Below are 25,754 nucleotides of genomic sequence, written 5' to 3'. Positions count from 1 at the left end.
AACTTACATGCGAAGTGGTCTAAACTTTTACAGACAAATTACTACAATTAACAAGAAGCATATTGCTATTATATTTCAAACAGTGTTTGTTTATCAAAATTATCCACAGTTTTAACTTTCTTTTTAGAAATTAGGTAGATTTCAGTTTGACACTGTCTTCCTAAGCAATCTGTAGTCCTTCTGAAGAAATCCTTCTGGAAGTCTAATTCTGTGTATTAAATATGTGTTAGTGTTGGAGTCTGTGGGAATTAAATTTATTTTGACCTTCTGGTGGCATTCATTTTTTTTTCCCCTCCAAAAAACCCGCAACACATGTATGTTTAAGGCCAGACCATGGTGAAACTAAAATTCTTTTTTTCCTTTGATGTTTAATATTCATTTTTTGTCAGATATAAAATAAAAAATGAAATTTTAGAAAATACTGAAATGTTAAGCTTTTATAAAGATTTTTATGTTTGAATAGGTAACTGTCATTTAATTTACTTCATCTGACTTAGAAGAGTTTTGAATGATGTCTTTGTGTTAAAATGTGTTATGCTTTTTTCGTGCTTTTTACCTGAATATCTGTTTGGAATATTGCAGATTTTTTTTTTCTCTCAATTCTGTTAAGCAGAAAATTTAGCAATACTGATCTAAGCCAAAAGCTTGCAAACTGAAGAGAAACACTTAACAAAATACCATGCATGTGTCAGGTGGTGACACTGGTTTCCAGTTCACTCAGTACGTAAGCTTTTTAGAGAGTGAGTGGTAGAATACACCCTGGCTCTTACAAGAGTCTACACACAGATGAGAGCTCCTGCTGCTGAGCAGTGAACTGCTCTGAAACCTGCAGGAATAGCTGACCCCAGGTTTGGGATGTGTAGTGGGAGATACGTGTGCAGTGAAGGGCTGGGGAAGCAGAAGGTGACGTAGGAGTGGATCCTGGTTGGGGAATGGAACCAGTGGAAGGTATGAAGGTTCTCTTGCAAACAGCACAGAAGAGGGCATTTGGTCTATGTGCATATGTTGGAAACCTGGGAGCTGCTGCTTTTCCTGCAAGTTATATCGCCTTCTATAGTGCCTGTAATCAGTGTGGTCTTTAATAAAACTAAGTTTGGAAACTCTCAGTCTAAATGCTTTCTGCAGGTGGGACTATGGCCAGTCTTATTTTACTGTTTTGAACATTGACCATCTACTGTTTTTAACTTTTGCAGATGGGCAGTTTCCTCTGTTATGACACGGCAGAACCAGATTCCAACAGAAGATGGTTCCAGAGTTACACTTGCTCTGATACCTTTGTGGGACATGTGTAATCATACTAATGGACTGGTAAGGATTTCTTCAGTGTTGCTGAAAGACTTTAGGGCTTAAGTATTAAGCCTTTCAAGTGCTGTAGAACAGTTTAGTAATATTTTGCATTATGCTTCTTAACACAGGTATGTTCTCTTCCCAAGTGACCCTAAAATCCCAATATCTGAAAGAAAGGTTTGTCAGTTTCTCAAATGTCTTATGATAGCTTTTCAGGGAGAGCTTTGTTCATCTAGAGAAAACTTTACAAGTGATTGGATATTTGTGTAGGTCTTACATGCATGTTATATACCTATACGTACTTTTAAAAGTTTTCGTTAATACCTTTTTTTCCAGACAAGCCTGAATAGTCTCCTGACATGGACCTTTGTTTTTGATGGGCTGAAAATGGTTCACAATACTGGACAGATTTGTTCTGAGAACAGAAAGCAGACATTGATGGAAGTTGCCTCTTGTAGCTACCACTAGGGAAAGTGGTTAGAGATTTGCAACTAAGAAATACGGCCTGCTCTCCTAACCATGCCAAAAGAGTCTTGTTATGGAGAAGGCAACAAGAAGAACAAAGCCTGGTTCAACAAAAACAGTACATCTGTTAGTACATCAAAGAAACAAAATGCAAAAATACTACTTTAGGGCATATTAAACATTTAAAAGGTGACATATGTATATAGAAAGTCAGACCTGCTGACATTTTGGCTCTACGTGCGCCAGTTCAGAAAATGAGTTCCTGGTTTCATTAACAGGCCAGTTAATGCTGAAGTGAGGAAACCCAGAAGAGGGTGGCTTATCAATGTTATTTAGTCATGCTCATATACAGTTCAAAATTCATACCCTCTATTTGTGTTTTCAGTAGATAGTATTATTTATTGTAAGCACTGAATATGACCATACTGTTCAAGTAATCTGGTTCTTTTGTGGGAGAGTTGACGCGAGCATTAGGACAGCAGCATGTGTTAGTGTTGTTGGTATAAGTAAAGTCTGTTTTAAATAAATAAATTGTAAAACAACTTGTTTTTCACTTGACATTTAGCTAATTTAGTGTTACTATGACTGTACCAATTACAGCACGGTAGGCTAGGCTACGAAGTTGCAAGTGTTTGGGGTTTATTATTTATTTATTTTTCCTTACTGCAAGGTGATTAGATGTTGTTCATTAACAGTGATTCTTGCCTTTGCCTATTTGTTATGCAGTCTCACAGCTTTGATTTAGAAATAAAGTTCATATGAGAGTCTCCAGTATAAAGAAAATTGCTTAAAATTTAGAAATGTGGGTTTTTATAATACAAGTTGTAGCTGCAAGCATCAATACTTCTTGTACCCTTTTCCTGCTGGGCATCTCTTTCAGATGCTTTTGCAGAGACTTGTCTGTATTAATTAGACAACTGTTAATGAATGCCTTCAAAGTTGGGATTAGAGGAAAGAGGAAGAGAATTAAGGTTCTGAGAGGGAAAAAATTAAGTAACATATATTAAAAGAGCAGCTATTTATGTTGTTTTGCTCATTCAAACTTCTATTTAAATTGATAAAGTAATTTTTATTTTTATTATGCTCTTTAACAATGGGTTTGATATAAAGCCAGGCTCTGGAGCCAAACTTGCTAATACAGTAGTAGATCAGGACTGGAAGCATTTTTTTATGCTGAAATGTATCCTAAAGGACAGAGGGGGTTGTGCTGAACTTAAATGTTTTGTACGTATGTAAAGACTTCAGTCATTTATTTCATAGTTCTACAGAAAATAAGTGGATATACATTTAGGAAGGATAGAAAACTGTAATATTACTAATGGGTTAAGAAAAGCTACTAAACAATTTTTGTTGTGTGCTAGTTCCATGTACTATTAGAAATGGGAGGGGGGAAACTGCTAAGATAACTGTAAGCTGTCTGTATTGTAGTTTATATTATTGTAGAGTGAGATGAAGGTGAACTGAGCTCTAATCATAGCACAACCCTTTAAAATACATGAAGGAAAACGTTATTCATTGCAGGAAAGTAAGAAAAGATGGCACTGAATGCACCCCTGTCTACTTTATTCCAAATGTAGAACTGAAATACTTCTTGAGTCAATCAGTTACTGTATGTCCCTGTTCTCGCTTTATTCCAAAAGGCCTCTTTCCATGAGCTAGATAATAAAATGCTCTATGGATCTTAACTGGAGCTAGGTCCATCCAGCTTTTTGTTGCTTCTGACACTATTAATTAGATCAACCTGCCTCTAAGAACTATTTCAAAATGGTTGTCTTCCTGCATTTCTCATTGTTATTCTTTAGTGGGATTGTATTTTGACAGTCAGAGGTTGATTACCAGTTCTGACAGAGCTTTGAATAAGCTACATTCTGCCTGTTGGGCTGGGTCCATCCTTAATCACTGACCGAGCAGACTATTGCATGCTTTATACACAACTTGAAATTCATGTATCAGTCTGCTTCAGAAATAAACTGAAGGGATGCAATTTGTCAGCTATCATGTGGGAAGAGAAGTAAACACCCTGTTAATTCTCTTATGTGACTGCTATTAAAAGAAAGAGGAAATAAGAATCTAGCACTCCATTATGCTTTGTAGAAAAATCTTTCAGAAGTGCTGCTGGGTTTTGTGCATTGTTACTTTTTCGGTTTTTTTTAAAGGCAAAAATAAATTTAAAAAAAAAATCAGTACTCTAGTGAAGCATGCTTAAACTGACAGAATGCTCCTCTTAAAATACTGGAATTTCTCCAATCTGTGAAAGTCTCCTGTTCCACCAGCATTTCGAGGGACTGGAATGGACTTTTCACATTCAGAAATATTTCATTGAGTTTACGCACTAAGAAAATTTCAGGATAGGTCAAGAGTTCCTTTTTTTGAATGAAAGATGTTCAAGTACTACAGCTTCTGTTTCTCAGTGGACTGTATTGCATGGCTCTCATGGTCTCTTCTGATCTCAGCATATCACAAACCCATTGGTGGACCTGCAGTGGTGGCACCCACACACAGGTGTCTGCAGGGCTGGGCTGCCTGTGCTTGGGGCTGCCATTTGGGATTTGCTCCATCAGAGGCAAGTTCCCCAGGCTCACTTTGAAAGCGCTGTTTTGGCTGACAAATGCACCTTTGATGATGCAAGCAGTGTGAAACTATTAACGCGTAAACCATCAACCAGGCTTCAATATAATCTGTGGAGTTCTGTCTTTGGACAAGCTGCATCCAAGATGGGAATCAGGGTATACTGCAGCTCACATCAGCCAGCTTACAAAAAAAGTATGTTTTCATTTTCAAAGGCTGAGAGAGAATCTTTGGCTTCTTCCCGGTTTTTCCCCAGGCCCAGAGCATATTTTTCCATAAGTTAGCTCTGTCAGTGCTGAATTCAGACTACCCACAATAAAAGTTGCTCTCTGATTTTTCAGCAGCTTGTGTTCCATCCTGTGGCTGCATCTTTGGCAATAATATTCAAAAACATGTTGTTTGTCACTTTATAAAAATATTACATTTTTAGGATAGCTTTAGTTGTTAATGTGACCCCTTTACAGTTTAGTAATTGTTTTTGGAAAAATGCAGGTTTGCTAAGAGAGTTTATCCTCTTCCGTTGCCTGCTACCATCACAAAAATCCTTTTAGCATTTTAAGAGTATTACTTAACTTTTAGATAAAGGGATTATTTTCAAGTAAATTATAATTCTCTGAAGATTGTGTCCCCTAAAGATCCATAGTTTTCTAATCCTTTTTCATTGAGAGATCAAAAATGTGTTGGCAGTTGAAGGATAAAGCACAGCATATAGAGCTGTCAGTGCCTTGCTCCCTTGGGCCTAATGGGAATGACTGAAAACTCCAGAACTTTATAACAAGCTGCTGGCTTTAGCATGGCACTTTTTCTGTGGCCCATGGAGACTACTTCCCTCAGAGCCTTCTGCTCACTTCAGGTAGGTTATTTCCTTTAATGCAAAGATTGCTCAGGAGCTGTAAAGCCAACACTACCAGCTATATTCTGTCATGCAGAGAAAGAAATGTATGCAATTTCTATTGTTAATATCTATTTCCAATACGAAATTTTGTCAATGGTGGGAGAGAGAAATATAAAATGCTAAAAGTGCTTTTGTCACTCTTTCCTTGGATAGATCACTACAGGCTACAATCTAGAAGATGACCGGTGTGAATGTGTGGCACTTCAGGATTTCAAGGCTGGAGAACAGGTAGTGTGAACAGTTATCTACATAATTGTTCTTTCATTAGGTTCTGTGGACACTTGGTAACTCCCTACAAAATTTTGATAACAGAATGGTGTGGGTTAAACCCTGCTACATTTGCATTTTAATATGCTGAGCTAATTCTGTGTGAAAATAGTACCAAACTAAACAAGTGTACATTTTTCAGAATAAAATAGTTTCTATCACTTGGTAGACCCCAACTGTAGGAGAATTTGATTCCTCATATTTTAGAGAACTAGTTGAAATATTTAATCACTGGTAAATGCACACACACAGGCATCAGGCTTGATATTCTGGAGGAGCTTAATAAAAGGCCATATGCAAAGGACCAAAGATAAATATTTTTTAGATTTGGAGCAACACTTTGTCTGCAATAGTGGATTGTAGAGTCTTTCTTAACGATCTTATTGGCTTGTTTCTTGTTAGTGTTCATTCATTTAAGAGGTGAAATGCAGTAGAGTTGCCAGTCATTTTACCCATGTTGTCATTGTCATGCTTAGTGAAAATAAGAAATGACCTAAAAATATACTCCCTCCTTCTCACACAGGCATGCATACCTTTACCTCTTCACCCTGAAATACAGGGAGAGTCTTGTAAAGATGCATGGAACAGTTCAGAATCCAGTATTTTCATCAGAACTGCTGAGAAACAAAAACAAGTGTTCAAACTAGTGATGCGCTGAAGACGGTGGTTTCAGGGGTGTAGGAAATCTCCTGTGCTGTGTCAGCAGCCAGCCTAAACCCTCAAGTGTAGTAGCACTCTTTTTTTTCCTACTGCTTGTGCAACTGCAGTCAGCATGGCCAGACAAAGGCTTTGTCTATGAAACATCCTGAAATGTTTTATAACTCAGTCTCTGAGTTACTACATTTACTGTATAATCTTGCCAGTCTTACAATTTATAGTATTTTGGGTTTTGTTTTTCTTATGTATTGTTAACCTTTTTTAGCAGGGAAGTGTCTGGAATTTTTTTTAATGTGTCTTTCCAGAGGTATATTTATCCTCATTGCTATGCTGGGGTTTACAGTGATTGTGTATTTTTGCTCTCAGAATTTGTTATGGTAGTCAAATATTTGCTGTTTTGTCCAACAATGGTGTGGTGAGTTAAAAGGGGTCCACAGTTTTCCCAGAAGTGATCCAATTTATAATTTTCCACAGCTGGCAATGGCATATAGCTGTTCTGGCTGGTCTCTCTCCATTTCAATTATAGAGGCTTCCTCTATTTCAATTTTATTTTAGTAGTTTCACTTTGTCTGCTATTTATCAGAGTTGTTTTTTTTTTTTAAATTTCTGTGCAAACTTTAACTGTTAGTGTCATCTTTAAAGCCCTGTAATTATGTAATACTTCAGTCCTTTAATATACTGTACAGATGTTATTTCTTACAGTTTCAGCAGGAAGAGTGTATGATCCATGCTTTTACTACGAAAAAATGTGAGGCAGTAAAGTCCACAGAATCTATCAAACACTGGCCTGAAATAAAGCAACTTTCTCATTCTGTTTAATTGGATTTTTTTCCAAAACAGTCATGGGGCATAAGAGTATACTGTATAATCTACGCATGATATGTGACTTTTAGTTTAATATGAGATGTATCATATTAGTTTTAAAACTTGAGAGGGTTAGCATCTCTTTCCTTAACCACTGCCTTAATATCCCTGGGCAGGTCACATGTTCATCATATGAGTGTGTTACAGTATAATGTGTACTATAATTTAATATCATCCTTAAGCATTTAGTGCTTAGGATAAATAGTTCTAATATAAAATTGAAAACAAAGAAAGTAAATGGCATTATTGCTGTTATTGAGCCCTTTAGAGAGCACTGTGCCTTTCCCTGTCAGCTAGAGAGGAATGGAAGCTTGCAGGCATCCAGAGCATTGCTGTACCCTGAGGTTCAGAAAGGAGTTCTGTAACTGTTGAAACTTCCTTTTCTAATTGACAATTCAGTTATCAAACAGAAGTGGGAAAATATCCTCTTGATGTGGGAGAAGACAATTGCTACTCTGACCTCTAGTCCCATGCATGCACTTCATACAGCCTAGCCCTGAGTTAAACACATTCTGCAGGTTATATTTAGGAACTTCTTTTTTAATGTGAAACAATGTAACCTGTATGCTTTAGATAAAAGAGTTCAGAGTAAAAGGCAAAAATAAGTACTGCCTGAACAGAGCTCAGATCTCTCTGTATGATACGCTGTGGTATATCCATAGCTTAAGGTAACATTAAAATGAAAGCAAAGTTGATCCATCAGCAGTATAGGTTACTCCTTTGGGTGGACATTTGGTTAGGGAAAATGACTCCAGAAACACCATTTCTTTTAAGGGACCTTCCTTGTCTTTTTTTTTTTTTTAGCCTTTATAAGGCATAGGACCTTTGAAAGCTTATTTCCATATACTGATACTTTATGACAGCATGAGAAAACAAATCATTTTTATTTTAAAGTATAGAATAAGAACTTCTCTCAAAGTCTCTGTTACATGAATATGTTTAAATCTACCTCTAAAGTATAATTGCCACACTATATACACCATTTGTATCGATACCAGAAAACAAAGCATGTTTCTTTATATAACCAAATATACCTTGTACTCAGAATAGTAACTCTTTTGGGAAATAACTTTCAAATTATGTCAGTTTTGTGAGCTGATCTTAAGCTTTTTTTCCTGTCCCTTCACTTCTCTTTTCATCCTTCTAGATTTACATTTTTTATGGCACTCGGTCAAACGCTGAATTTGTGATCCACAGTGGTTTTTTCTTTGATAATAATTCACATGACAGAGTGAAAATAAAGCTTGGCGTGAGTAAAAGTGACAGGCTGTATGCTATGAAGGCAGAGGTCTTAGCTCGTGCTGGTATCCCAACGTAAGTAAAACACAATGCCATGGGTTTTTTAAAATGTTTCCAAGGTATATAGTGTCCAGTAGAGCATATATAAGACTTTCTGTGATCGTTTTCTTAGGTGTAATATTTCTCCTGTTTGTATAGCAAATTAAAGTTATTGTAATAATATTTACAGAAGTTCTCTGAGCTATATTATCATCTAATTTTAACCATATATAAGGAAAAAAGCCTTTGCTTTAATAACCATTTTAACAAAAACAGAGGAAGGATTAATTTGAAGCAATCTGTGGTTTTTCTTTCTTTTCTATCCCTTGCAGACATACTACAGTATGTGAATCACAGCATTTTCCTTTAGTCTTTTCAGTCCAGAGGGTACTATTAGGAGCAGCAGACATGAAACATTGCATTTTCATGAATTTATTATGAAAGCTGTGTAAAATAATTTTAAGTGTAAAATTGTAGAGATAATTATTCTTTTCAGAAATTTCTTTTCTTTTCAATTTCCCAGGTTAGGGAAGCTTTTCAGTTTGAACTAGTATTACCTACTTTTTTTTAAAGTTACTTTTGTAACAGTACATTTACTTTAAGGTCTTTTATGTTGAAATAAGTTCAAAGATATGACAATTTAACTTGCATTTACTGTTGTTGTATGATTATTTCTTTTATTAGTTCTAGTGTTTTTGCCTTGCACGCCACTGAGCCTGCAATCTCTGCCCAACTTTTGGCTTTCCTTCGAGTGTTTTGTATGAGTGAAGGTAGGATGTTTTATGAAGATAACCTAATTTATATTTGTCTTGTTGTGGGGGTTTTTTTGGTTGTTTTTTTGTTAGCCCAGAAATTGATAGACATTTATATGAAACATTAAGCTAGAAGATCGGAAAAATTGAGGAGTTTAAGTTAAAAAGGAATCTATAAGCTAGTGAGAAACCCAATTTTTAGCTATGCTCTCTGAGGGAATATTTCAGTAACTCCTAAAGCATGAGATGATACAATTTTTTATTTCTTTTAATCTCCCAGGCTGTTGTGAATGAGTGAGCTTTCAAGCTTGATCTCTAGTTCTTAGGTTTCAAAATAGTTCACGGAACAAGATCATGCAAGGCCTAGGGCTTTACATGCTTAAAATCATAGCATATTAGCCATCACTGCTGGAAACATTTAAGTATGGAATTGGAATATTCTGTACTGTAGGAGAAATATGGAAGAGACATTTCAAAGTTGAGTATTTTCAATATTTTGGTAATTCTTAATTTAAAACCAATTTCTGTATTTGCAAACTGTATTTGTACTGTTTGCAGAGTACTTTGTACTCATGTTACTTTTTTTGTGGGGTAAAAATATGTGTACAATTAATAAATATTCACCTAATTTGTGCATAATATTCATAATGGCTGCTTTCTGGTTAGAGGTAGCTTTGAAGGTTATAGATGAGACAATTTGTCATGACAGTGAGAGAGTTCTCTTGCAGTTAGGGAAACTGTGCAGGTGATGTGGATTTTAGTAACAGTAGGAATACTGAAGTTGTTGAGTTTTTGCATGTGCTCTATTTGCTTTCTTTAATAAAACCAGCATACCTTATTTAGTGTCATGTCTTCAGTTACTCCTGTCATTCATTTTTTAGAACTTATAAAGAAATTAGAATATATTCGAATAGTTCATTTGGAAGGGAGCTACAATAGTCATCTATTCCAATTGCCTGACAGTTCTGGGAAGTAAACTCAAGTAAAGAAAATTTTAGGATGCTAATGAGGAAGTGAATATATCCAGTGAACATTTTAATTGCATTTCTCTGGTATATGATTGTGCTCAGATAATTCTTATGTCTTAAATACTGTATAAGAAAATACCAAGAACCTACATGCAAGCTCTTAGTGAAGTTTGTGATAACTGCTTTGCAGGAGTGAAATTTATTAATTGAAAGATTAATGGAATTTGTCTAATATCAAGGAGCTGATTAAATGTTTTCTGCTCTGTGTGAGGTTTGATGGATGTCTTTTCTGACCACCTGTAGGAAGTTTCTGCTACTGAAGAAGATTACCAAAACAATAGGAAAATTAATTCCACTGCTTTTTACATGCTCTTTGGCCTGTTCCTTTTATTATCAAAAAGTTCACTGAACTCTTTAAATATTTAGTCCCTTTTGTTTATCAAGTATTTTACAGAACATTCCATCTCACTGTCACAGGCTTCTGCTGTGTATGAGAGGCTGTGATTTATAAAGTATCTTTATTTCCAAGTGGAGCAGAATGCCGATTTTCTGCTGACCTCAAGACTTTCAGTTGTCTCTTTGAGCCAAACCCTAGAAATAGCCAGCATATCTGATAATTCTTATTTGAGGAGAGGATTATTTTTTGTTAGCTGCTCAAAGCAGATTGTTTTTTAACAGATTGGTTTTGTACTTATTGTAGAAGAGCTGAAGGAACACTTGATAGGTGAGCATGCCATTGACAAAATCTTCACTCTGGGCAACTCTGAGTTTCCTGTTAGCTGGGACAATGAAGTTAAACTTTGGACATTCCTAGAAGCCAGAGCATCCCTTCTTTTGAAAACCTATAAAACAACTGTGGAGGTAAAATCGTCATTATGTGTAATTTAAGTGTCTGAACTGTTCTGTGTTCTGTTCTTCATCTTGTCTTTGCAAACTTCAATCTGAATGTTAGTACATAATTCATTCTGTACTTTTTAAGTGTAGAAACAGTTTTGCATTATCTAAGGAAAATCAAATAAGATTGCAAAAAAGAAAGTTTTGTTAATGTAATTTTGTTAATGTATTTTTTCTTTGATTCTCCAAATAGAGACTACCTGCTTTTTTCTCTGCAAGTAAGATGGGGAATCAGTTTCAACTTGTTGTCTGGAGTTGCATTCTACAGTCTGCAAAGAAATGCACTACTATTGCAAGTGTATAAGTGAACCTACATGTTGCATATATTTGTGAAGTCACCTGACTTCTCTTGTTATGCAGACTGATTTATGGAGAGAAATTTTGGGCCTCTTTACGAATTCATGACAAATTTCACTGGGACTCCTTGCAGACCCCTCATGTCCATTTGTCTCAGCCTGGAAATCCTGGTGTCTCTGTTAACAGAAAGAGAGGAAAGGGGAAGGATTGTTTTATTGTGTTGGTTGTTACTAACAAACCTGCTTTTTTTTTTCCGAACAGGGTGATAAGTCCTTCTTGGAGACTCATGACCTTACTCCACATGCGGTCATGGCTATCAAATTGCGCTTGGGTGAAAAGGAGATCTTGGAGAAAGCAGTGAAGAGTGCAGCTGCCAGCCGAGAGTATTATACCAAACAAATGGCAGAGGGAGCCCCGCTTCCTAAATATGAAGAGAGCAATATTGCCTTGTTGGAGAACACTGTGGCAGACTCTAGACTCCCTATTGTCCTGAGAAACCTAGAAGATGTGGAAGAGCAAGGGGACTTAAAGATTGATGAAGCCATTGATGCTGAAGTCACAGAGAATGGGTTTGTAAACGGTGAAAACTCTCTATTTAATGGGACCAAATCTGAAAGTGAAAATATAAATAAAGAGAAAAGCAACAGAGGGACTGAAGCTGCCAAAGAATCTTCTTCAGAAAGTAATGATGAGGTTAAAGAATAGTCCTAAAATTTTACTTTCTTGTGAAATTAAACTAGCTGAAGTTTATGAACAGTGCATTTATGTTGGTGTGTTTCTTTGTTAACATTTCTCTTTCTGCAGAGAAAAATGGTTTTGCTGCTTTATATAAAATTTGAATTTTAAGTTATTTAAAAGATTTAGCATCCCTTTTCAATTAAGATTGCCATCTTGCTTTCAGGCAAAAACTGGGGAAAGAGGTGCCTTTGGAAGATTTTGCAGCCCTTTGTTGAACCAAATGTATTTTCTTCCTGGGGAAGAATTAAGCTCTTCTATCTGCTGTGCGTTTGTTGTTCTGTCACTCTGACTACCGAAATTAAAAGCTTGCACTGCCTCTTGCCAAGAAAAGCAGAAGGCAGGACTGACTCGGTATTCAGCATGAAGGTGGGAGAGCATTACAGCAGAAAACTGGATGAGAGGATCAGAAACTTGGGAGACTGGAGGAAAACCTGTTTAAAATCAGGTGTGCCAGTCCAGAAAAAGGTAAGGTGGCAACCTTATGATTGGTAGTTTTAAATGTTGATGAGAATCCAAATTGTATACACTTTCAGTGATCTCTGAAGATTTCAGTTTACTTTCTCTTCTGTTTACTGTATAAAAGTATCTCATCTTCTTCATTCAGAGTTAGGCTGCGACAGTACAACATTCACCAACTTTTAAAGGCTGACTACTTTTTATTTCCAGGCAGTACTTTTTATTTACAAGGTTGGCAGAGCTTCTGGAGATTTTGAAAACAGATAGGCCAAGCCACAGCTTTAAACTGTACTCATCAAAGTGAGGTCGCTTCCCAGCTTCTTCAGATTTTCACAACTAGCTAGAGATTTTCAAAGCTACACTTTTGACTAAACCATTATTAAAAGGAAAATATTATTAATATTCCTGTCTGCTACTCCTTCATTTCTGTGGTGTAGGATGTAACACTGAATGTGACATGGTTACCTGATCTTACTCAGCTTTGTCTTTTGGTTAAGATATTAATTGATACTGCTTTCTCAAAGGAAATGGCAAGCAGGCTGATGTAATTTTGGCCCAAGTCCAGACTCAGCCAAGTATGCCTCGAGCTTTGCCATTTATATTGTGTCTTCATCTGATGCACATTTCTTGGGATACCTCCACAGGTTAAGCAGGTCTACTGTCACCAGCAGTTTTGGTCACCCTCATACTATATGTTTTAACTTCTCGGTGGAAACAATACAACCCTAGCACTGTGCAATATCAGAACAAGGGTAATTCCAAGGCTTGACTTTGAAATTACCTGGGTATTGGGAGGAGAGGAGGGTGTGGAATATTTTTATTTTGTTGGTGAATTTAGAGGAGTATAAAGTGATTTAATTCTGTTCTCAATATTAAGGACTTTGTCTTTTGCCTTTGTGTCCTTAAGTTCACGATAATGGATAGAATGGAAAGCTTGGACAGTTGTTCAAAGCTCAACAGAGGTTGCGAACTGCTCATCCAAGATCGGTTGCAGTAGAATCTCTTTTGGCATATTCATGGTTTTATTACATTTTGCTTCTCTTATACTGCAACTTGGAAAATGTGCTTTTGCATCAATCTTTGGTGCAATACACGTTTAAGTAGTGACTTTCAGGTTGTCATAGCAGTTCTGGTGTTCAGCTAGTATCAGTGCGGGGAAAATAGAAAAAATAGTTTTTTAAAAAAAATATTTCACTAAGAATGGCACGTTGCCATTGCACCTTGGATATTGCTTCATCACTAACAAGATGCTGGACCAGTATTTTTGTAACTATATGCTGCCTTTGGTAGAATGTTATGAATTGTTGTCTTGACAATTTAAATGTCATACAGAAGTCATTACATTTTGGTTTTTATTAGGACCAATATTCCATTTCTGTTTCTGCCACTTACATTGCACAACATTGTACTAGATATTATGATGCAATTCTGAAACTAGCCTTCCCTGAAAATTATAACTGTAATTCAGAATTTAAATGCTTTGATTCAATCTGATACACTGTATTTTGTTCCAGTATTTGCTAATATCTATGGCTTAGCAAAGTCTGTGGTCACCACAGGACAGAATGTGTGGGTTTTCTTGAATAAAATATAGTTCTACCATGTCTTCACTAGTGAGTGTATTATACAACCAAAACCTCTACCTGCTACTGACTGCTGTATCTTTTGGGGTCTGTGGGAAGAGGAATACCTGTTCAGGTATACAGATAAAGATTAAAGGAGAAATAGCTGGGGGGGTGGGGGGGAAGAAAAATATTCTAGTAAACAGAAAGGGAAAGTGTTCTATTGAGTGCATGGTCAAATTCTTACTTTTCATTTGTTAGTGTTACTTAGAAAAATATGTTACACACAATAAAAATAGTGCGTAATCTAATTTTGTAATTTGCATTTTTCCTCTATGCACGTGATGGTTCCTCAGAAGCACTAACCTAAAACTTAAGCTTTTGAAAACTGAGGTGGAAACAAAAAAAAATTGGCACTGATGAGCCCTTATTACCATCTGTCATGAAAACAGACCTTTCAAAGCATTTTAAAGTTAACTTTCTTCATACTGTTTGGTTAAGAGGCTGTTCACACTAATCCCAGGCTAAATGCCAAATCTTGCTTCTGTTTAGCTATCTAAAGTATTCCTGTAAGAAAGACATCACTTGGATTTCTCGGACTGTTCTCCAAAAGCAAAACAGGGGAAAAAAAAACCTTTTGAATTTTACATGAACCTACCTACTGATAAATCGTTTCCCTAACAACCTATAACTAGTTTGGCTCTGTATGTGAGATGGTGTCCATATCCCTCTGTTGATAAAGTCAAATATACAAAATTGAGCAACAACCTCCACTCTGAAAAATGTTTGTAAATTGTAAATGCAACCTTAGCTTAAGTGCTGTCATCAGTGAGGGAGAAATGAGAGCCTTCTGACTGTGGAGGTGAGATGGTTTATGTTCTTGGCTAGAATAAGTATTCTTTCCTTTGAACATCATTAAAAGATGGTATGAGCAGAAAATCTGTGCAACTCAACAGCGACTGCCTTCTTGAGGCTAATTTGCCTTTAGAGAGGAATGATCATCATGGAGTCATGAAACCTCCATGATTCAGTGGTACTCTGGAAGATTTAAGTTACACAGACTTCTCTATTTCACATGTTTAGAAACAGGATTTAATATCTGCTGCTGTCCCTTCCATCCACTCTTATTTTATAGAAAGACATGCAAAGTAATTATGAAACATTATTTGAAATATTTTCAGTCAGACACAAGAAAACTGCTCCCAAAATCCACTGCTCTTTTCTGATTTTATGGACTGAAAGTCAGTCTAGCTATTTCTTGTGCTCTGTGCCAGACAGGAGTTTTCAGAAAAAAACATACTCTGCTGAATTTATCTGATGAAGCAATACCCATCCCTTTTTCTCTAGAAGATTTTTAACTGATCCTTATTGAAGTCAGATATGACCACATGATTTTCACATAATTACCATCTATATTTAATAGTTTCTATCATGTTTTCTTCTTTGTATGCATTGCGTGCTGTGCAAAGTACAGCACATTAAACTGGTGACTCATGGTTAGAAGAGCTTTCTTAGCTTTTCTCAGTTTCTACATCTATTTCCTAACAAATGCCACAAGTTTGGAAACCATGTGGAGGATTTTTCAGCTAAAATAAAAAAAATAAATCTTAATCCACAATTAAGAAAAAAAAAAGCCACAAATGGTCCTGGTTTCTGGACCTGGTGTCATTTTTAATCATGGAAGATTAAGCTAGATAGGGGAGGAAAGCAAGGAGATGTCCTTTCTGAAGTGGAAGATCTTATGCTGGACAAGTGAACAGCAACTAGCTTGCCTGGGAGGCAGAGGTTGCTGTTCTGAAGAATATGAACTTTAGGAATTATTTCAGTGAGTGTTCTAGAATAAAAGCATCTCCAGTTAGTTCTGTAATTACTGTGAGATTTTGATTTCACAATTAGACAAGGGCTTCACTTCCCCTAGGAACTGGTGAAAACATACAGATTGCAAACTGTTGTGTGGTGCTGACCTGGCAGCAAAGAGCAGATGTAAGTGGCTGCTGCCTTGCTCTCAGTGCAGTGCTGGGGCAACCAAAGGGAATCTGGGTTGGAGTCATTGTTGTCCATTAACTTTTCCTCTGCCGTTGTGGGACAACTGCTCAACACTAGGGGGTAAGGAAAGGCTTTGCTAATCCAACATGGAAGGATTGGACAAAACCACAGAGAGCAGTGTGAAAATAGAAGATAGCATTGTATTCAGGGCACTGACCTGAAACAACGTGCCTAGACTTAGAGACCTTCATTCACATGATATTTTTGGGTATAGGACAGTTTTATTATATAAAGTTGATCAAGCACAGAAGAGGCTTTTGAACCTGAGTCTTCTGTCTTTCCAGCATGGAGAAACCAGACAATCATTTTCCAATTAAATCCAGTTCAGACATGGCAAAGTAGATGATGCTGACAGTCACATCCTGTGCCTTTGAGCACCTTAACATGAATTGGAATGAAACAGATCTCTGTAGCCCTTTGAGACTTGACTTTGCTTCTTCAGAAAGGTGTTTAAAATGTGCATGAGGATAGGGAATAGAATCTTGCCTATGTGAGTAATGTTGATTTCCCACCTGAATCACCATTATTTAAGCACAGATTCAAATACCAGAAGAATTAGATAGTTGAACTTAAAACACTTGTGTATTATTTAATATTACTGTTCTTAAAAAATTGGCCAACTTGACAGCCATGAACACACAGGTCATATGCCCTTTGAATAGAATCAACAGGGCCAGAAAGCACATTTCCCTGTAGCAACCCAGACATGAGAAAAGACCAAGAGTAGCTTAATTCCATCTTGGTTCCTTGTTTCACTTACAGATGTTACTGACCAGGGAGCCTCTTGCTTTGTGTTGGGCTGGCTGCCCACTCCCTTGGTGCAGTTGCTATCCATTGGAAAGTGTGGGTTGTCCTCTTGGCCCATTCATCAGTGTTTGACGTGGTGCTCTGAAAGTCAGTAGATTTCACATTGTGCTGCTGACTTGGATCCATTTATTTCTTTTAGCTTTCTTTTTGAAAATGCTGTTTGATTTAAATATGCTGCAGTTTGCTGTCATATTCACAAAAGTTGTCTGTTTCTCCTCTATAAGGCTGAAATTTGGAAACTGTGTAGGTGTCCTGTACCCAGCAATTGCCTTATGATATGGGTTAAGGGAAATTCCATTCCCTTTGCTTTATTCTGTGCTGGTTCACCGCTTTCAGTGCTGTTAGTAAGGCTCCTAATTTCAGCGCTAGTAAGTGGGGTTGTATACAGATTTGTGGTCCAAAGGTATGAATAATGTGCCTTAAAATTGACTCTCCATGCTGAAACAGGCATGCACAAATAGCCTCCTATGAACTGCAAAGGAGTTTTTAGATTGCCTTGAATATGTGTAAGAAAGTCCCACTGCCTTGCAGCAATTAATTCAAGTGATTGGATGCTAGGAATGGTTTATTATAATTGCACACAGGTAGTAATTTATTAGGGTGGCTGTTTCTTTTGGCATATGTCAAGAAGGTCAGAGTTTAGACTTTTTTGGACATTAACCTAGTCTTCTGAAACTCTGAAGTTCCACTTTTTGGTCATTAATTTCGTACATGCTGAGATTGTGACAATTAACCCACTTAATAAAGGTCAAGTTTCAATTTTTTCCAATTTCTGGAACACTTAACTTTATTCCTTCTTGAAAATGGGCAGATACAGAATGATAAATAGTTATTAAATGAGAACGAAGATGTAGTTCTGCTGTCAAGATACTGTTGAATGGTTAGTAACAAAAGGACCAGAACTGCTATGGATTTGAAATAAAAGGAATAGCGTAAAACAGACTACAGGTAAATGAAATAGAAAAGTATACATCACAGTAAGCTGTTTAAAATCATTTCCACCTATGTCCCTGTTAACTTACTCTATCTTAGCTTCTAATTATGCAAATCCATAATTTGTCCCTTTAATTTTTTTCACGTGTGATTTTTCCTATGGCTCTAACACAGCATCTAACCACAGCTGAAAGGCATAAAAAAGCAAAGTAAGGAAACAGTGATGATGTTTTCAGATGACCAAAGCCTAGTTATACTGCATTCTTTAATGATACCTAGATTTCAATAAGCCACAAGATGAGTTAAAAGCAGTGGCATCAATTCCTAAAGGATACATTGGCATGTTTTGTCTCTTAAGCTATTGCTTAAAAATTACATTGACGTTTTTGAAACCTCTGAAAAGTATCTATCAAAAAGCATACTTATTAATTTTAAATTGTATCATCCACTGAAGAAGTGTTTGCAGATGAATCAGAACTAGTCATTTGCTGTGTTAATAAAATCACTGCATCTTTAGTATTATGTCAGTGCTGAGTGATATTTGGAAACCTATTTTTTACATACATTTTTTAAGTTTTTAGGTATTGACTAAAACAGTGAATCCTTCTGTAGTATTACTGCAGCAGTGTATAGGCTGGTGCTGAACACTTCAGTGCAGGAATGACATACAAGCCTTTCAAATAATAAGAAGCTGTGGATTGAAAACAATAGTGTTTCCTGTATAATTTTTTCATTAAGTAGTGCAAATACTACTACCCAAACCTTAAAAATGGCTATATAATTGTCACTAATTCTGTCCTGTGCTGCTGAATAGGCTCACATCAAGTACAGGGGTACGAACTGTCCAGCACTATTAACATGTGCACCAATGTAATTGCACAGCATTTATATTTGAATATCATCACTCAAGATTAGATGAAATTATTTCCCCCTGGAAAAAAAAGAAGTGGTTTTTGAGTTTAAAATGCAACACAGTTTGGCACTGTTGTGGCTTATTTTTCACAGGAGAGGTCTAGCTGTTGCTTTCAAAACTCTTGCGTTGTCCCCAGAGGTTTTTACACATGCACAATCTCACTTGAGGTACTCTCTGCTCTTTCTCCCTTTGAGAGGAGTTGTTAACCTGTGCTAATACTGTCTAAATGCTCACTAGTTAGTAGCAATACTTGTGGGACAGATGATTTAGAGTCACTTGATTCAAAATATTTTCAGCTAAAACTAAGTAATAATTTCAAGTGATCAAATGTCATCTGCTGCAAGAAGCAAATACACAGCACAATGATAGTTATCAAGCTTACTCTCAGAAAAGTATATCAATCTTTTCTTTGGATTTTACTTTTGGGAGTAGTAATATTCTCTGACAGAACAATAAGCTGAGTTTCAAGAAGCAGCAGCATTTTTTCTCAGTGGTATGAGGTTCAACAGGTAAGAACTTCAACCTAAAAATTATGTGCAGGCTTGAGGTGGACCTCATGCCTTTGCATCAGAAGAAATTAGCTAGTCTTTTCCTCTTCTTTCTCTTTATTAAGAAAGCTATTTTTGTCATCCATATTGGGCAACTGTATAAAAATAGGCAAGTTTTATATCTTGGCAGGATTAAATGAGAAGTATGTATGTCTTTTTTTCATATCCTTGAATATCAAAGCAAGACAAGCCTATTTAGGAACTAGAATTTTATTGCTTAACATATATTTGCATCCCGCAGTGAAGACATTCACTTTCATGGCACGTTTTCTCCCGATGGTTTCTAAATGCCTTGCAGCTCTCACAAAGCTGAATTTTTGCAGTACTTTTCTGAGATGAAGAAGCATTATTATGTTTTCTGACATGAAGAAAGGGCTACAATAAGGTGGCAGAGCCTGCATCTGTGGTGCTGGTCACAAGAGATGGTTTCATTTTCAGGTTCATGTGAAATAATAGTTTTATGAACAAACTACAAGGTTGTTTCTAGAAAGAGGAAAAGAGATGTGCCTGCTACATGTTTAGAACAAATGGTTACTAAAATAAGCGGTTCCTCTTTAGGAATAGAAGATATTTAAGCATTGCAGGTTTTTTCTCCCTAGTCATGGATTGAGGGAAGAAAGTATTGCTATAACAGCAGGGCTGTGCTAAGCCTCCCCCAAGGACAGACTGGCATTCACAGGTGTAATTGTACCTGTTCTGATCTGGCATCTTCCCTGGGTTTGGTCAGTGATGGCAACTGCAAATAACTTAGAAAACACTGAGGAACATCCCATTTCCAAGAAGATATAAAGAGTCAAATACAAAAAACAAAGTCAAGGTGGATTTTCTATATGAGAGAATCTCTAAAGAGGTTCTTTGAGCTAACGAGTAGTTGTGATACAGATATAAAAAGTAACAAAAGGTGTTTAAGGAAAGGCATAACTGTTGATTTATTGACAAAAATGTTCTCTCAGGGATGTGTTAGTCTAAATTGCACAAATCTGTAGGAAAGGGTGAGATTTAGCATATCTTCCTTGTGTAGAAAACTGAAAACATTTGATGTATCAAGACATCCTATTTTGATGTTTCAAGGCTCTGATTTGTTAAAAAAACAAAACCTGGGCAGCGACATGATCTCTGCATTTCCCTACATGTTGCTTAAACATTTTTCAAGTTACTTAAGTGTCAACTTAAGTGTCAACTGAAGAATTTGTTGGTCATCAAATCTGGCAAAATTATGGAAAGCTCAGATATTGCTGAGTCCCATTAAAATCACCAGTCTGGTAGTGCTCTGCTCTAAGGACAGACCTGCTTCATAAGATTATATGTTGTTAGCTTACAGAAAATCCATGTGGAGACAGCCCTAATCACAGTTCGTGGTCAGCCATGAAAGTCAGAAGCATGCCTCGTTCACAAAAGCAACTTGTGTTTAAAACCTCTGATTTGGATTTGAAATTACCTTTTGAGAATGTAAGGTAGTATGATTCTGTGACTTCAACCCATTTCTTTGAAATGTTGAAGTCAAAGACTCAAAGCGATCAATATCTTAATAGCTTTTTGTCCTCTGGTACAAGTGATCAAGAATGAATTTTGCTGCAAAGTGAAGAACAAACTTGGATCTGAATTGGAAGGTTGATTTTTGGTCCAGCCACAGTACCATTCATCCTCCTTTACATTGGAGGACAAGAGGCAGTCTGAAAGGCAGAGAACCTCAAACTGACCCAATAAAACATAGTTGAACACTGACAAAAACAAAACAAGAAACCCACCACTCAGGAGGCATCTGAAAAGGCAAAGCATTGTTCTTAATGCTTCAAATTTCTCTTAAAGGAAATAGGCAAAGTTAAGATGACAATTAGTCCTCGACCCTAAGATTACAAGCAGATTTAGATTGAGGGGGGAAGGTAGAAACTTAGCCCCTGGGCAGGTAATTACATAGTTGTCTGAGGAGCAAGGTTTTTGCATTGCTTTTGATGCTTTTTCTATGCATGACAGAATGGAAGTTCAGTGGTCTGGGCTGGATTTCCTACATTCCTCAAAAGACCAGTTAGACCGAGTCTTTGATAACAGGCTCATCAGTTTGGCAATATGGAGCTTGAGGAAGTGTGCATAAGTTTCCCTCCTATTTTATTGTATTTGACAAGCTTTTTTTGAAGATCAGAGCACACTTACAATTTTTATAGAACTCCTAAATCATTAAGCTTACTGCATATGCTTACAAATGGTTTTTGTAATCTGATCAGTTTTTTCATATGCTGGGTTTATGTCAGGTAAACTGGAATAAATGCAGGCTCTTGCTCCTGACTCCCATCTGATTATTAATATCCCCATGAACACTTGCTGGCAAACTGAGTTAACTCTCTCTGACTTGAAATAGCCACTAAATAAGATCCACATGCTTTTAAGCTATCGGAATTTTTTTAGTCTAATATCAAGTCGAATGCAGCATGTAAGTGATATACCAACCTTGGTAGAGGTTGATATGGCTGTCCATCATCTTCAGCCTTCATGGGCTCCTAAAAAGTACAGCTGCTTTGGTTAGCTGGCACTTGGCTATAGGACCTCACCAGCTATGAAGGAGGAGGACACACATAGAGCAGGTGCAACCAAGATGTTTGTGAGGCTGATATGAGATAATACATACAGAACGATAGCAATGAGTCTGTTAAAACCTCAAACATAGAAATGTTAAACTTAATAACCCTAAAAATCTGAAGTGTGTCAATTTTTCTGGTTTTTAGTTTGTTGGTTTTTTTGAACATCTTTCATATTTGCGAGATCTCTAAAGACACCCATGCCCTCTCTCGTAATAGGATAAATACGGCACTTACTGGAATGAGATCTCTCATTTTGTTCCATTTCAAACCAAATAAGTGTGCTCTAGAGATCATGGAAGTCTGTAAAGGGATTTACCTCCAAAGCTAACAAGCCAACCATGGAACAAAGGGAGAACAGCCCTAGTTTGAAGTCAGTATGTTGGCACTCTGAGTGTCAGTTTTTCCTTTGGTAAAGCATGCTGCAGTATTCTGGAGCAAGGGCCTCATTCAGTGGTGCAGGATCTCTACCTTTGCTCTTCCTTTTTCTCTTTTCACTGACATTTAGAGAAAATGGGCATTGGGTACAGTCTTTGCTGTGTCATTCTCCACCCCTGTAAGCAGTTTCAGATGTTGTACTGTATCTGTCTGGTTCAGGTGGGTCATAGGAGAAGATTATTTCATTAGTAAATGCAAGAACTGCAGAAGGAGTTGGTATTAGCTAAATCTCAAGCCAGAACCTTGGATTTGAACTCCAGATTATCCACTCAGCCCACAGCATGGGACAGCTGACTGACTCTGCTTCCAGAAGTGCCTAACTTCAGACATGACTGAGCCAAGCTCACAGGGTAGTTTTATCCCCAATTTCAGCACAAGTACTATCACCCTCTTTTCATAAAAGGACTTGACCATTTCCTGTACTCTCTGAGGAGTCTGGAAAAAAACCCCAGAACCAAGCATAACACACTAATTCACAAACTGTTCTGTTATGTTTCTGCCTGAATCTTGTCAGGCAGTGGCTGGTGCCACTTTCAGAGCACTACTTCTTAATTCTCTCTTCTTCATACTTATCTCACTTTAGAGAGTGTGAAATTTTTCAGTTCATTATGTTCTGAACTGTTATTTAATTGAAGCCCCTAATGTTCAGTCGGTACACACTGCACACAGTCATTTAAAATATTCCAGCAGTGCACATTTTTTATAAGTGGTTCAATTGGAAGTGATCAAGGTTTGAGACTTCCAGCCTATAAAGGCTTCTGCTGTGGAAATGTGAAGTGCTGCTCTCAATAATTTCAAACTGCTTCCTAAGCAAGCCTTCTGTTCTGACTCTCTTAAACTGCAGCATAATTTCTCAGCACAGTTTATGCCCAGAACCTTAATTTAATGGCTCGCACAGTTGCAGGATTTGGCGGAGCCCACTCACTGGCTGTCAAGCATGGTGGGAAGCCCTGCTCCCTAAACAGAGAGAATTGGTTGGGAGATTTTTGTTTTGCTCACCCCATCTTGTCCAGAGGTACTGGAACAGTGACTGCCCCCCCACTGTCCTTTCTTCTGCATGGTGTTTGCCATGCTTGCAGCTTTGCCCTCAGCTCCAGGACATCTGGTGTGACTGAAGTGCAAGCACAAAGAGTCTCTCTAAATTAATTTCTTCCAGCAGTGCACACTGAAACTGCAGTGTTTTAAGGTTTCTTCTTTCCCCAGAAGAAACTGGGATGAACCATGGCATCGGGGAGCTCAGAGCACAGCCAACTGCAGTCTCACTGCCCTGGAGTGAAGCCATGGTGCAGGGAAGGTACTACCATGGATAAGGTGCAGCAGTGCAGCTCCTTAAAGTAACTCTGCCTCTGTGTTTGGACATGGCTGCTACCTGTGACAACACAGACTGCAAGCTTGCTTTTCTTCCCTTTTCCACAACCTGTGTGTTGATGATAAAAGGAAATGTGTCGGGGATGGTTGTCTTCAATCTTCCCAAGCCTGATTCTGTGCAGCAAAGAAAAGGAGCTTACCACCTCCTTTCTTCTGCTGCTTGGAGCAAATGATACACAGGGCTTACTAGCAGTCTGTTGTGGTGGGGCAGGCTAGTAGCAGGGGTAGATGAAGAGTCTCCATTACTTTTCATAGTTCAAATTTAGAGCTGAAGATGAGTCAGAGATTCCAGCTTTATTGAAAGTGCTCAGTAATCTTTAGTAATGACCTAGTCTAACTAAAGAACAAGCACTCGTTAAAGGTCATTTTCCAAGTACTGTCATCCTCTACTTTAATTAATATCAGCCATATATGATGTTGTCAGTGGCTTCAAATTTTTTTGCAAGGGAAGACTGGACTTCCAGTGACATTTTTAATGAAAAAATGTAAATCATCTTTCATGAATGCTGTAATCGAGGTATTTATTAGCTAACCCTGGGCTGCAGGGGAACACCTATTGAAACAAGCTGTGAATCTTGGATGATATTGTAGGAGTGAGGAGTCTTCTCCAGTAACCAGTAAGTTGCTATTAACTATGGGCATGTCTGGTAGCCAAAAAGACCATGAAAATGACAAGGAGGCAGGGTCTACACTACTACTGCTTAATAGAAATGTACAACAAGTAGCTCAGGAACCAGCTGGGAAGCTGTTTTCTTGAAGATCCTTATCCTGATCCTTTAAAAAGATTAATGAAAGCCCTGAAGCCTGAGCAGGTGCTATTATATCCTTTCCAGAATGCACTAGGAGTAACCACACCAGCTCTAGATTTATACCTTGGGGCTGGAAGGGTCCACTAGATCACTGACCCTGACCCCCTCAGCTGAATTCATTTATCTGATACACATCCATAATGTGCATTTGTCCAAGACAAATGCTGATACAATGAAAGGAAAAGATAGTGATTCTGTTGCTATTCTTGGCAGCTTGTTTCAATATTTGATGACTCTCACTTTCAAAAACAAAATTTTCCTATTGCTTCAGGTCCTAATGGTAGATTTTGTACTGCTTTGTTTTGCTGGATGCAAAAGCTCTCTCTTTAGTCCCTGGAAATTTCCCTCTGTGAATATACTTGTATTGAATAGTCAAGTTTACCTCCCAGGCTTCTTCTTTTGATGAGACAGGCACAGGAGGACTCTTGCTGAAAGTTTCCTCCAGCCTGAGAGTCATTTTAGGGTGTCCCCTCTGTGTTCCTCTAATTTTTCAGTACTTTCCAAAGATTCCTCAACTGATATATATGCTGTTGCTCATAACACCAAGGCTGTTTATGGTGGTATTTATGTTTTTAATTGCCATTTTGCCTGATCAAATATCAATAGTCCTTTTTGTCTTAATATTACTTTGACAGTCTCATGAATTCCATACTCATCGTTTCCATCACTACTACTGATGATACAGTTTCCACAATTCACAGGTGGAGCCTGTATTTTGGTTTCTAGGCATCTGGATTTGAATTCAGGTGCACTAAAAAGTTCTCAGGTTTCACTGTCCCTTTTAACAAGTATGTTGGACCAGAATGCAAAAGCTCCATGATTATCTTAATTTATTGTGCCTGAAATTGTTACATCTTCTTCAGTTAATTTTTTAAGATGAATTTCCTTATTTTTATAAGTCCAGTGTTGGTGGTTTTTTGATCTCCCTAGGTTTGTGTGCTGCATGCCATGTTCTGACAGAAATTCTACAGTCAAGTTTAATGTCTTCTGGAATATTTTTACTTACATGGATAAAAATAGGGACATGTTCTCCAGTACATTTTTTGGATCAGAGATTGCTAAACTCCACACTTTTCACATTTAGTCATAATTTTAGAAAAATAACATTACAGAACTGCTTGCAAAGTTTATGAAGTTCAGCTCCAAATTCAGTTTTCCCAATAGTGGGTTGAATCAAAACTTGTCTCTCCAGGTACTTTCACTTTTTACTGTGGATAAGAACTGTACAGAATAGGTATTTGTGGCTCTCGTTAAATGTGTTCATGCTCAGGAGCTAGTTTATACAGCCATTCAGTAAGGAAGAACATGGATCATCTGCTCTAGGCAATTCTTGAGGCAAGCATCTCCTAGAAATGGTCTGAAAGAAATGCC

At 37.3% G+C, this 25,754-nt stretch overlaps 1 protein-coding gene across 4 annotated transcripts in view; it reads left to right on the top strand.

Annotated features, from left to right (window-relative positions):
• SETD3 (SET domain containing 3, actin histidine methyltransferase) overlaps nt 1–14,259 on the top strand; it is a 65,588-nt gene extending 51,329 nt beyond the window's left edge. Inside the window, exons 7-12 of one of the 4 annotated variants that reach the window (XR_004357503.1) lie at nt 1,194–1,308; nt 5,369–5,443; nt 8,151–8,317; nt 8,966–9,051; nt 10,680–10,862; nt 11,454–11,527. Coding sequence is in view for 2 of the 4 variants with exons in the window: in XM_032690195.1 (XP_032546086.1) it covers nt 1,194–1,308; nt 5,369–5,443; nt 8,151–8,317; nt 8,966–9,051; nt 10,702–10,862; nt 11,454–11,897 (1,048 nt within the window). In the remaining 2 variants the exon portion in view is untranslated. Of the gene's footprint in view, nt 1–1,193; nt 1,309–1,415; nt 1,465–1,623; nt 5,347–5,368; nt 5,444–8,150; nt 8,318–8,965; nt 9,052–10,679; nt 10,863–11,453 lie in introns of those variants that run through there. The other 3 variants (XM_032690195.1, XR_004357504.1, XM_032690196.1) reach the window with 3 other exon arrangements.
• Nucleotides 14,260–25,754: the final 11,495 nt, after the last annotated feature.

Source organism: Chiroxiphia lanceolata, chromosome 6, assembly GCF_009829145.1.
Source record: "Chiroxiphia lanceolata isolate bChiLan1 chromosome 6, bChiLan1.pri, whole genome shotgun sequence".
Taxonomy (NCBI): domain Eukaryota; kingdom Metazoa; phylum Chordata; class Aves; order Passeriformes; family Pipridae; genus Chiroxiphia; species Chiroxiphia lanceolata.
This window is presented reverse-complemented; position numbering and strand designations above follow the sequence as displayed.